This window comes from Equus quagga, chromosome 3 (assembly GCF_021613505.1).
Source record: "Equus quagga isolate Etosha38 chromosome 3, UCLA_HA_Equagga_1.0, whole genome shotgun sequence".
In the NCBI taxonomy this organism is placed as follows: domain Eukaryota; kingdom Metazoa; phylum Chordata; class Mammalia; order Perissodactyla; family Equidae; genus Equus; species Equus quagga.
This window is the reverse complement of record NC_060269.1, coordinates 154,122,953-154,136,105: the sequence shown is the minus strand read 5'-3', so window position 1 is coordinate 154,136,105 and position 13,153 is coordinate 154,122,953. Positions and strand designations below refer to the sequence as shown.

The 13,153-nt window shown below is 37.0% G+C and overlaps 1 protein-coding gene across 8 annotated transcripts in view; it reads right to left on the bottom strand.

Annotated features, from left to right (window-relative positions):
* Positions 1 to 13,153, bottom strand: part of POLN (DNA polymerase nu) — a 171,590-nt gene that overhangs the window by 97,161 nt on the left and 61,276 nt on the right. For all 8 annotated transcript variants that reach the window (XR_006888000.1, XR_006888001.1, XM_046657041.1 and 5 more), the window contains exons 14-16: positions 6,979 to 7,035; positions 5,963 to 6,016; positions 5,198 to 5,263 (exon numbers count right to left, since the gene is read on the bottom strand). Coding sequence is in view for 6 of the 8 variants with exons in the window: in XM_046657041.1 (XP_046512997.1) it covers positions 5,198 to 5,263; positions 5,963 to 6,016; positions 6,979 to 7,035 (177 nt within the window). In the remaining 2 variants the exon portion in view is untranslated. The remainder of the gene's footprint in view (positions 1 to 5,197; positions 5,264 to 5,962; positions 6,017 to 6,978; positions 7,036 to 13,153) is intronic.

The window sequence follows — 13,153 nt, the reverse complement described above, 5'->3', positions numbered from 1 at the left end:
ATGGAAAGATGCTCAACATCATTAGTTATTAGGGCAATGCAATTAAAACCACAATGAGATAGCACTACACACCTATTAGAATGGCTAAATTAAAAAGACTGACCATAACAAGTACTGGTGGGGAGGCGAAGGAAGTGGAACTCTCATACACTGCTGGTGGGAATGGCAAACGGTATGATCACTTTGGAAAACAGTTTGCCAGTTTCTTAAAAAGTGAAACATATACCTACCAAATGACCAAGCCTTTCCACTCCTCAGCATTTACGCAAGAGAAGAGAAAGTATACGTCCCCATGAGGACTGTGCATGAATGTGCACAGTAATAACCCAAACTTGATAATATCTCAGAACTGGAAACAACCCAAATATTGATCAACAAATGAATTTATAAACAAATTGTGTACACAGATTCAGTGGAATACTACTCAGGAATAAAAATGAATGATCTGTTGAAACAGAAGAACGTGGATGAATCTCAAAATAATAATTCTGAGTGAAAGAATCAGATGAAAAAGAGCCCTTATTTTGTGATTCCATTTATATAAATTTCCAGAAAATGTAAACTAATTTATAGTGACAAAAAGCAAGTCAGTGGTTGCCTGAGGACACGGGGGAAGGTTGGGGTGGGGAAGGGAGAGATTACAAAGGGGTAAAAGAATGCTTTTGGGGGTGATGGATATGTTCACTACCTTGATTATGGTGATGGTTTCATGATCATATACACATGTCAAAATCTATCAAATTGCTTCTGATATATGAAGTTTATTGTGTGTCAATTATACCTCAATAAAGCTGTTAAAAAATGAAGTTGAAGTTCCCATTCTTGGTAAGATATCGTAAGCACACTCCACTGAATGCAGCTGTAAAAACTGGACAGAATGTATAGGGCAGCAATTTGAAGCTTTTGATAAATAGCAGCAGGTAGACTGGAGAAGCAGACCAGAATTTGAAGTACTACCCAACAGGCAGTAAGTTTATCATTTCTTCCTCTTGGTCCTCCAGACATGGGGCAATGGCATGAAGTGTGTGGCAGAACAGGATTACTAAGGCCTGGGATTTCTGGCTAGAAGACAAAAAAAAAAAAACAGAGTGCCAAAGAACAAGAAATTACCTAGGGAGACCACAAAGAGTGAGGAGCTTGGGAAAACAATACTGTAGAGTTGTTTATAGACCACCGAGCTCAGCTTCAAGTTGCAAATGTTTAGATATCATCCTAAATGGTACATCAAAGACTTTGAGAACTGAACTAACAGAGAGACCACAACTCGATTTCAGATTGACCAGTGGGTAGCCATCATTTGGAACATGTGAATAGCACAGCAAAGACTTTGAAAACTGAACATACATTGGAACCACAGCTCATGGAAGGCAGGTCACAATTTGCAGCCTGAACCTAACCAGGATGACTGCCTACTAAAAAAAAAAAAAATCAATATTTTAATGGGATTTCTAAACAAGACACAGACTCTCGAAACACAATATTCAAAATGTCCAGGATACAACACAAAATTACTGGACACATGAAGAAGCAGGACAATCTCAAATCACTTGGGGGAAAAAAATCAAAAGACACCAAGGACAAGATGACGTAGATGTTGGAATTATCTGATAAAGACTTTAAAACAGCTATTATAAAAATGCCCTAATATACTTATTTTATATATATATATATTACTGAGACAGGAGTTGAAACAATTGAATAAACTATTCTCTCACAGTTCTTAAATAAAACCATAACCAATTAATGTTTCATTAAAATGTCAAAGTATGGGAAAGAAGCAGGTGAATCAAAAGACAAAAACATTCTACATTTTCCTACTATCAGAAATAACCATGAAACAGAACACAAAGGTTGGTGGTGATGAGCTTCAGTAATCAAGTGATAGCAATAACTTTCTCTTGGAAGGGTGTGTGTGTGTGAGAAACTAGCTTTCTAGAAATGTTGTAAAACAGTTACAATCTGATTTTTAAAAATATTAATCAAGTGTATACTGTATGCTTTAAACCAAAAAAAAAAATGTAATTCAAGCACTAGCCATTTTATGTAACCTACATAGTATCTGGTTAAATTGCACAGCTGAATTCAAGTTTTACATGTGAAATAAATGAAAGCAGGAAAGTTCCACAAGAAAACAAAGGTAAGTATTTAAATAATCTTGGAGCTGAGGAAAGCCTTTCTGAAATGACACTTCAGTACAGACATTGCTCACGGCAATGTCAAAAGCTGAAAGCATTTTGGAAGGCAATCTAATAACAGCTATTAAAAGTAAAAATGTAATATCCATTGACCCAGTAATTCTACATCTGACAATCTATCCTGCAAAAATACAAGTACCAATACACCAGGACATACGTGCATGATGCTTATTGCAGCTTTGCTCTTAGAGGGAAAGAATTGGACATGAAGTACATGCACCAGCAGAGGAACATCCATAGAAAGAGAAGAACACAGATTAATGAAATTGAAATGGGACTCTGTCAAATAACCTGCATGGATTCCACGAGCTGTTGCTGAGAGAGAAAAGCAAGAAGCAGAAAAATAAAACTCTAATTCTGAAAAATAAACAATGACAAAGTCATTACATGTCTGTGTAGATACGTATGGGTCTGTATAAGATCTTATTATAAGCCTGGAGGAACACATGAATGTATACACACTTGGCTGCTTACATGGGCTCCTGCAGATTGAGGGTGGGGGGCTGAGATATGAGTGTGGCGACGGAGTGTCTACAATAAAAACAACACATATGATCTAATCCTATTAATGTAAGAGTGTGTGCGTGCATAAAAAGATAAACCAGGTGATGGTCACCAAAATGTTAATGATGATTATCACAGAGCTCTGGAGTTTCAGGTGACTTTTACTTTGTTATTTATATTTTTATCTATTGAGTGAATTCTTTAGAATTATCATATATTATACGTACAATAAAAAAGCCATTTTAAGTATAGCAAACAAAATCTATATTTAAAATATTAATCTGTAAATATATCTTAAAATATTAAAAGATGAGAAAAATAATTCAACATTTTACAAACAGTTAATCTTTATTGTAAAGGGCTTTCCCATACCTATAGGAAAAAAATATACATCCCTCAGAGAAATGGGCAAATGACATGAACAGACAATTCACAGAAGAATAATCGTTTTATGAAGTCAACCTCACTTAATTTTTAGAGGAATGGAAATTTAAAAAACAAGTCAGGAAATAGTAACCAAAATGAGAACTCCTTGTATTAGTAAGGATGTAGTGGATCAAGCATTTTACATATTGTTTGATGGGAATATAAAATAATTTTTTTCTGGAGGACAATTTAGCAATGTAAAGCATTAAAAATACACACGTACTTTGACTCAAAAATTCCACCTCTAGGAATTTATGCTATGAAAATCATCAGAAAAACATACCAAAAATATACATGTGTTTATGGTATCTCTGTATAAAACAATTAAATCTGAAAACACTCTAAATGACCATCAATAGGAACAGTCATTAAGTGGACTATAATGCAGCTATTAAAATAATGATGTAGACTCCAGTTAAAGGTGGTGGCTGAATGTACACCTTATGTTCACATCTCCTCTTTCCAAAAGTTCAACTGAATTGACAGAAAAATAAATAAACCTAGAACATCATTGAAAACCTGGGAGGAGTGCTACCTGCAAACCAGAGACATTAGAAATTTCTGGAAGAGAATAAAGCACAGCAAGAGATTAATCTAGAAATTTAATAGAAAATGGGAACTTATAAGTTCATACAGAGAAAAGCAAGGACCCCCATAAAAAGTGAGTTTTTGCAGTATAATTCCTAAATAACTCCTCCATGAAAAGCAGCATCACCTAAAAGAAAGGGTGCAGTGGGCAGAGTAGGTTGAGAAAAGAACTGAAGGGCAGTGTAACAGCAGCACCTGCTTTCAGAGGAGATATTATTAACAGAAGTACTAGTATTACTCAGCCGGATAAAGACCACAGAAGAGCTCTCTAAAGTGGGATGTCCAAAATAAGACCTTCCCAGAGTGGGTGTGAGGCTGGAGAGAGCCAGAGACTCAAGAGCTTAGAGTCCTCGGGTGGATCCTGTGCCAAAAGGCCACAGCTCCTGTACACCCCTGTGCCAGCCCACCCAGTCTCAGCCCCTCTTTCTCCTCCTAACACAGTCACCCCCCTTCTTCCTAGGTGCACTAGGTATACCATATCAGCACAGGCCCAGATGAAGGCCTGGCAGAACGCAGTCCAGAGCATTAACAGAGGGGACTCACGGGATAGACAGACATATTATGAAGGGAAGGGAAAGAGGATTTATATTTTTTTGTTCTATAAACTTTCACATTACTTGAATTTCTTTACCATGAACATATATTCATATGTATATGTATTATATAGTAAATACTTAAATACTTCAAATATTTGAATCTAAAAATAGATTCAGATCAATATGTATTGATGTATGACATCAAGACATCTTAAATTAAAAAGTGTAACATAAAACAATGTGGTTTTATTTTTGTAGAAAAACAGTATTTTATAAATACACGTGCTTAGCAAAAAGTCTGATGTTAACCAAATTAATGTTAACCAAGATGTTAACCAGTTAATTCTGCATGGTGGAATAACTGGTGACTTTTATTAGTTTTTTTTACATTTCTTGTCTGTACTTGAGGAACTGTTCTGTAACGAGAAATTAGTAATGAGTCGCCTTTAACTCAAAAATATAAAGCCATTTTAAAAGTCAATTGCTTTACGTGTCATTAAAGCTGCATCGCAAACTCAAGGGTGTTTACGGCTTTTTTCTTGAGCAACAACCAAAAATGGAGGTGGTCATCAGAGCATCAGATATTTCAACATATTTCTGGAAATCAGAAGCTACCTGTCCATTACAAACCCGAAAACAAAGACAGGGGAGTGGGAATGGGGTGTTCCTTTTGCCCTTAACAGCGGAGTGCATGACTCTCTGGACGGGAAAAAGCCCTCATTAACTCAGCACTTCATGAGGGTAGGGACCACGTGTCTTGTTTCCCTACTGTGTTCCCCAAACATAGTAGGCGCTAAAAAAACATTAGCTGAATGAAGAAAAAGACAAAAACACAATCCATCACTATGGTGTCCCCTCTTAGAAACAGACAGTTCGCAGGGAAACACACATCTAGGCAATTCAATTCCAAGGCACGGAAATTGGCTTTTAACAGGAGAGCTAACTTACGGGACGCTTGGCTGATAGTCTTCCGGTCACAGTTCCAGTCTGATTCCACGTAGAAGAAATGGAGCCCTTAATCAGTTAAAAAGAATCAGTTTAAGCTCTGACAATGCTATATGAAGTCAAGAATGTGCTGGGCTCTTCAGTGTCTTTACCTACAACACACAACCCTCACTGCTCTCCTCCAGATGTCCATGAGCTACTGGCGCTAAACTCCCAGTCCCCAAATGTCCCTGCATGTTAGGAAACTCCTGATGTGTGATCAGGGTGGGTAAAGGAGAATCTCGCCCAACCCATGCAGAAACTGCAATAGGACATGTTGGTCTTTATGTCACTTAAAAATCCTGTGCATGGGGAGAAGGGGGTTGATAGGCCATGGTGGGGCTCAGCATGGACTCAAGGTGGGGTTGTGCATCCCAGACAGGGGCTGTCACTTGCTGTGTGGCCTCAGACAAGTCACATAACATCTCTGACTGCAGGCTCCTCATGTGTGAACTAAAACATCTGTCTCAAATGACTGCAGAAAAGAGATGCAATAATAGATGTGAAAGCATATGGTCAGCCACAGAGCTTCCACATAGATATGAAGTTTTAAGGTATAATGTCAATTTATGCTATAAAGAGACCCGAATAATAACAAAATCATGGTTCATAGCCTCAAGAATATCAGATTATTTCATCATTGACTAAAATTTAAAGAAATTCTACATGTACCTGAACTCATGTGTAAACCATATTCCTAATCACAATATCTTTTTTGGGTTCAATTACCTTTTTCATGCAAGCTAGTAATCCATCCACAAAGGTTGACTTGATCTTGTGAACCTAGATTACAAAGACAAAAATAATCATTTTCTTTAAGAAGGAAAAAGCACCAAAGTACTATTTCATAAAGTGCTGGGCATGTGCCACTGATGTCACTTCAGATGACTTCAGGAGGTCCTGAAATGGCCTTATGCAGTACCTAGAATTAAGTAACAATGATCCATAGATAAAGATATGACCCTACTCCTCTTTAAGAAAATTTTTTATTCTGGAATAATTCTTTTTTACAGAAAAGTTGCAAAGATAAATGGAGAGTTCCCAATTACCCATGATCCAGTGTCTTCTCTGGTGTTCCTTTTAGTTCTCTTTCAATCCTTTCATTACTTCAAGGAGAAAGGGTCATTTGCTACCATTACGCTCTCTAACAGCTGCCAAGCCCTGACAAAGACAGCAAGCCATTGGGTCAGTAAGTAATAGACCAATGGTGTCAGCAGTGGCAAGAGGTATAAATGTAGTTCACCACCAACAGAGAACAAAGGTCAGGTATGTGAACATAGAAAACATGAGGAGCTAGAAGAGGAAGGTGGGCATGTCAATAAATCAGTAAACGTTAACGTGAGATGATAAAACACTGCTACGGAGTAATTTCGCCAGGCCTAGAAACGGGGAAACAGAGGAGGTTCCTGTGAGAGGCTTGTAACTCAGTACTGATGCAGGTCTAACTCACAGTGAAGTCTCACAATAATGACACACCAAATATTTCCTTCCAAATTTTCATTAGTCCGCTTCCATTTATGACTCCTTTGGCTCACAATGCTGGGCAGGGCTGATTGGAGACTTGAGTAAAATGATGTCAGGGTACAAGCAAGCAGTGCTAATACAAGGCCAAGATGAACAAACTATACTCCCTTTGGAATGCTGTCAGGGCTACTTCAGTGATTATGGACTTCTATGAACAGAGAGATGGTGCCATGAGATTCTCCTTCAGCACCAACTTTCTTACAAAAATAAAATTAACTTACCTGCCTGTATTCCAAAATTATCTTGGGTAATGGATGAAAGTTTTGCAGAACATTTAACTGAAAAATGAGAATAAATATCACCAATATAATTCTTTCATTTAATTTAAACATTTCAAACACTATTTCCAGCTGGAGAAAGTCCTAATAATAAACGGTCTATATAGAGCATAGTTTGCAAGAAGAAAATTCACAATAAACTCAGTTTATCAAGCATCTTAATCTTAATCCCTTACAAAATCATTGTTGTCTACATGGGAGCTAAAGGCAGTTCACATGAGCTTGGAAATAAGATTTCTCTTGAGATTTAAATTAGTAAATCTAGGGGCTGGCCTGGTGGCACAGTGGTTAAGTTCACACATTTTGCTTCAACGGCCCAGGGTTCATGGGTTCAGACGCCAGGTGCTGACCTACACGCCACTCATCAAGCCATGCTGTGGTGGTATCTCACATATAAAACAGAGGAAGACTGGCACAGATGTTAGCACAGGGCCAATCCTCCTCAACAATAAATAAATAAATAAGTTAATTAATTAATTAATTAAGTGACATCTAAATCTAGGGCATGTAAAATACCACATAGGAGAATAAACTAAGAAAATGCCTACAGGTGTAACTCAATAGTTTTGGAATATCCAACATTTGAATCACAGTTATCTGGGCACAATATCAGGGAGGTAACACCAGAATACGATTATAGGTTTTTTAATTAATTTTAAAAAGTCAAAATATAACATACATACCAGATAGTACACGATCATAAGATCACGGTTTGTTAAATTATCACAAAGTGAACACACTTGGGTACTGCTGCCCAGATGGAATATTCCAGGTTCCCCAGCAGGTCCCTCTCCTCCTCCGCAGGTAACTACCACTGTGACCTCTATCTTCAAGGCCACTTTTCCCAGTTTTTGAACTTTGTATCAATGAGATAGCATAGGTATTCTTTGTGTGTGTGTTCTTTGGTTCAACATTATGGTTTTAAGCTTTATCCATGTTGTTATATGAAGCAGTATTTCATTTACTTTTACTGCCGTATTCTATTGTTTGAATGTAGGACAATTATTTATCTATTTCACCCTTGACGGATATGTGAGTTGTTTCCACTTTAGGGTTATTATGAATAGTTCTGCTGTGAACATTCTCGTATGTAGATTTTGGTTAACATATGTCCACAGTTCTGTTGAATATACACATAAAGAAGAGTGAAACTGCTGGGTCAAGTGTAGCAGAGATAATAACAGCCAGTTCTCCAAAGTAAATGCACCAGTTTATGCCCTCATCAGCAACATGTGAAAGTTGCAGTTGTTGCACATTTTTGCCATTGCATGTTATCCTAGGTCTTAATTTTAGCCATTCTGGTAAATGTGAAGTGATATCTTACCATAGTAAGTGTATTTCCCCAGTGACTAATAAAGTTGGATAGTAGTCATATATTTATTGACTAATTGTATATCTTCTTTAATTAAACCCCTGTTCATGTCTTTTGCCAATTTAAAAAATTGGTTTGTGTGTCTTTTTCTTCTTTATTTGTAGGAATTCATTATTCTGGACACGGTTTTCTTTAATCAGTTATATTTATTCTAAATATCTTCTATCCTTCTGTGACTTGCTTCATTACTGTTTAACAATGTCTTTTCATAAACAGAGATTCTTAATTTTACTGTTGTTCAACTTATCAATCTTTTCCTCTATGGTTGATGCATTTGGTGTCCTGTTTAAGAATGTTTACCTAACTCAAGGTCTTGAAGATATTCTCTTATGCTATCTTCTACAATATTTATTGTTTTACTTTTTATATTTAGATACAAAATTCACTTCAAATTTATTTTTTATTCTTTTCATTTATAACATTGTGTAATTTTAGGTGTACATTAAATGTATAGACATCATGCTCATGACACATAGTCTAGTTTTTATCTGTCACCATACATATGTGCCCCTTTACCCCTTTACCCCATCCCTGCCTTGCCCTCTGGTAACCACTAATCTGTTCTCTTTATCCCTGTGTTTATCTTCCACACATGAGTGAAATCATAGAGTATTTGTCTTTCTCTGTCTGGCTTATTTTGCTTAATATAATACCCTCAAGGTCCATCCATGTTATTGCAAATTGGAGGATTTTGTCTTTTTTTATGGCTGAGTAGTACTCCATTGTATGTATGTGTATATATATATATACCACATCTTCTTTATCATTCATCAGTTGATGGGCACTTGGGTTGCTTCCATGTCTTGGCTATTGTGAATAATGCTGCAATGAACATAGGGGTGCATGAATCTCTTTGACTTGTTGATTTCAAGTTCTTTGGATAAACACCCAGTAGTGACACAGCTGTATCATATGGTATTTCTTTTTTTTTTTAAAGGATTGGCACCTGGGCTAACAACTGTTGCCAATCTTTTTTTTTTTTCCTGCTTTATTTCCCAACGCCACCCCCCCCCCCCAACATACTTGTATATCTTAGTTGTAGGTTCTTCTAGTTGTGGGATGTGGGACGCCGCCTCACCATGGCCTAATGAGTGGTGCCATGTCCGCGCCCAGGATCCGAACCCTGGGCCGCCACAGCGGAGCGCGTGAACTTAACCACTCGGCCACAGAGCCAGCCCCTCATATGGTATTTCTATTTTTAATTTTTTGAGAAATACCCATTCTGTTTTCCATAGTGGCTGCACCAGTTTGCATTCCCACCAGCAGTGCATGAGGGTTCCATCTTCTCCACATCCTCTTCAACATTTGTTATTTCTTGTCTTGTTAATTACAGCCACTCTGACGGATGTGAGGTGATTTCTCATTGTGGTTTTGATTTGCATTTCCCTAATAATTAGTGATGTTGAATATCTTTTCATGTGCCTGTTGTCCATATATCTTCTTTGGAAAAATGTCTGTTCAGGTCCTCTGCCCATTTCTTGATCAGGTTGTTCTTTTTGTTGTTGAGTTGTATGAGTTCTTTATGTATTTTGGAAATTAAACCCTTGTCGGATATATGATTTGCAAGTACTTTCCCCCAGTTGGTGGGCTGTCTTTTTGTTCTATTTATGGTTTCCTTTGCCTTGCAGAAGCTTTTCAGTCTGATATAGTCCCATTTGTTTATTTTTTCTTTTGTTTCCCTTGCCTGAGTAGACATGGTATTCAAAAACATGCTGCTAAGACTGATGTCAAAGAGTGTACTGCCTATGTTTTCTTCTAGGAGTTTTATGGTTTCAGGCTTACATTACATTTAATCCACTAGGAGTTTTATGGTTTCAGGCTTACATTACATTTAATCCATTTTGCATTAGTTTTTGTGTATGGTGTAAGATAATGTTCTACTTTCATTCTTTTGCATGTGGCTGTTCAGTTTTCCCAACACCATTTATTGAAGAGACTTTCCTTTCTTAATTGTATGTTCTTGGCTCTTTTGTCAAAGATTAGCTGTCCACAGATGTGGTTTTATTTCTAGGCTTTCAATTCTGTTCCATTGATCTGTGTCTCTATTCTTGTGCCAGTACCATGCTGTTTTTATCACTATAGCTTTGTAGTATATTTTGAAGTCAGGGATTGTGATGCCTCCAGCTTTGTTCTTTTCTCTCAGGACTGCTTTGGCAATTTGGGGTCTTTTATTGTTCCATATAAATTTTAGGATTTTTTGTTCTATTTCTGTGAAAAATATCTTTGGGATTCTGATTGGGACTGCATTGAATCTGTAGACTGCTTTAGGTAATATGGACATTTTAAGTATGTTTATTATTTCAATCCATGAGCATGGAATATCCATTTCCTTATGTCTCCTTCAATTTCTTTCAATAATATCTTACAGTTTTCAGTGTATACGTCTTTCACCTCCTTGGTTACATTTATTCCTAGGTATTTTATTCTTTTTGTTGTGATTGTAAACTGGATTGTATTCTTGACTTCTCTTTCTGCTAGTTTGTTATTAGTGTATAGAAATGAAACTGATTTTTGTAGGTTGATTTCGTACCCTGCAACTTTGCTGTAGTTGTTGATTATTTCTAATAGTTTTCTGGTAGATTCTTTAGGGTTTTCAAAACATAGAATCATGTTATCCACAAACACAAGTTTTACTTCTCCCTTTCCAACTTGGATACCTTTTATTTCTTTTTCTTGCCTAAGTGCTCTGGCCAAAACCTCCAGTACTACATTGACTAGGAGTGCAGAGGGGGCACACTTGTCTTCTTCCTGTTCTCAAAGGGATGGCTTTCAGTTTTTCACCATTAAGTATGATGTTGACCGTGGGTCTGTGATATATGGCCTTTATTATGTTGAGGTACTTTCCCTCTATGCCCATTTTATTGAAGGCTTTGTCATAAATGGATGTTGGATCTCGTCAAATGCTTTCTCTGCATCTACTGAGATGATCCTGTGATTTTTATTTCTCATTTTGTTAATGCAGTGTATCACACTGATTGATTTGTGGAACTTGAACCATCCCTGTGTTCCTGGTATAAATCCCACTTGATCATGGTGTATAATCCTTTTTAATTTATTACTATATTCTATTTGCCAATATTTTCTTGAGGATTTCTGCATCTATGTTCGTTAGTGATATTGGCCTGTAATTTTCCTTCTTTACGTTATCCTTGTCTGGTTTTGGTGTCAGGGTAATGTTGGCCTCATAAATAAGTTAGGAAGTGTTCTGTCTTCTTCAAATTTTCAGAATAGTTTGAGGATAGGTATTAACTGTTCTTTGAATGTTTGGTAGAACTCTCCAGAGAAGCCATCTGGTCCTGGACTTTAATTTTTTGGGAGGTTTCAGATTGCTGTTTCTCTCTCTTTGCTTGTGACTGGTCTATTCAGATTCTCTGTTTTTTCTTTTTTTTTTTTTTTTTTTTGAAGATTTTATTTTTTCCTTTTTCTCCCCAAAGCCCCCCGGTACATAGTTGTACATTCTTCATTGTGGGTCCTTCTAGTTGTGGCACGTGGGATACTGCCTCAGCGTGGTTTGATGAGCAGTGCCATGTCCACGCCCAGGATTCGAACCAACGAAACACTGGGCTGCCTGCAGCAGAGCACGCGTACTTAACCACTTGGCCATGGGGCCAGCCCCTCTCTGTTTCTTCTTGATTCAGTTTTGGGAGGTTGTATGAGTCTAAGAATTTATCCATTTCTTCTAGTTTATTCAATTTGTTGGCATATAGTCTTTCATAGTATTCTCTTATAATTCTTTGTATTTCTGTTGTATCCATTGTAATTTCTCCTCTTTCATTTTTAATTTTATTTATTTGCACCTTCTCTCTTCTTAGTGAGTCTGGCTACAGGTCTGTCAATTTTGCTTATCTTCTCAAAGAACCAGCTCTTAGTTTCATTGACCCTTTCTGCTCTTTTTCTAGTCTCTATTTCATTTACTTCTGCTCTAAGTTTTATTATTTCCCTCCCTCTGCTGACTTTGGGCTTTGTTTGTTCTTCTTTTTTCTAATTTCACTAGGTGTAGTTTCAGATTATTTATTTGAGATTTTCCTGTTTGTTGAGGTAGGTCTGTATTGCTCTAAATTTCCCTCTTAGCACCGCTCTTGCTGCATCCCATAATAGTATGTTGTGTTTTCAATTTCATTTGTCTCCAGGTATTTTTTTATTTCTCCTTTGATTTCTTCATTGATCCAGTGGTTGTTCAGTAGCATATTGTTGAATTGCCAGATATTTGTGCCTTTCTCAGCTTTTCTCATGTAGTTGATCTCTAGCTTCATAGCATTGTGGTCATAAAAGATGCTTGATATGATTTCAGTCTTCATAAACATATGGTCTATCTTTGAGAATGTTTCATGTGCACTTGAGAAGAATGTGTATACTGCTGTTTTTGGAAGGAATGTTTTATATATATATCTATTAAGTCCACTTGGTCTAGTGTTTCATTTAAGGCCACTGTTTCCTTGTTGACTTTCTGTCTAGACGATCTATCCATTGATGTAAGTGGGGTATTGGGGTCCCCTACTATTATCATATTCTTCTCAATTTCTCCCTTTAGATCTGTTAGTAGTTGCTTTATATACTTTGGTGCTTCTGTGTTAGGTGCATATATATTCATAAGTGTTATTCCCTCTTGGTGGAATGTCCCTTTTATCATTATATACTGCCCCTCTTTTCTCTCACTGTCTTTTCTACCTTGAAGTCTGCTTTGTCTGATATAAGTATGGCAACACCTGCTTTCTTTTGCTTGCAACACCTGCTTTCTTTTGCTTG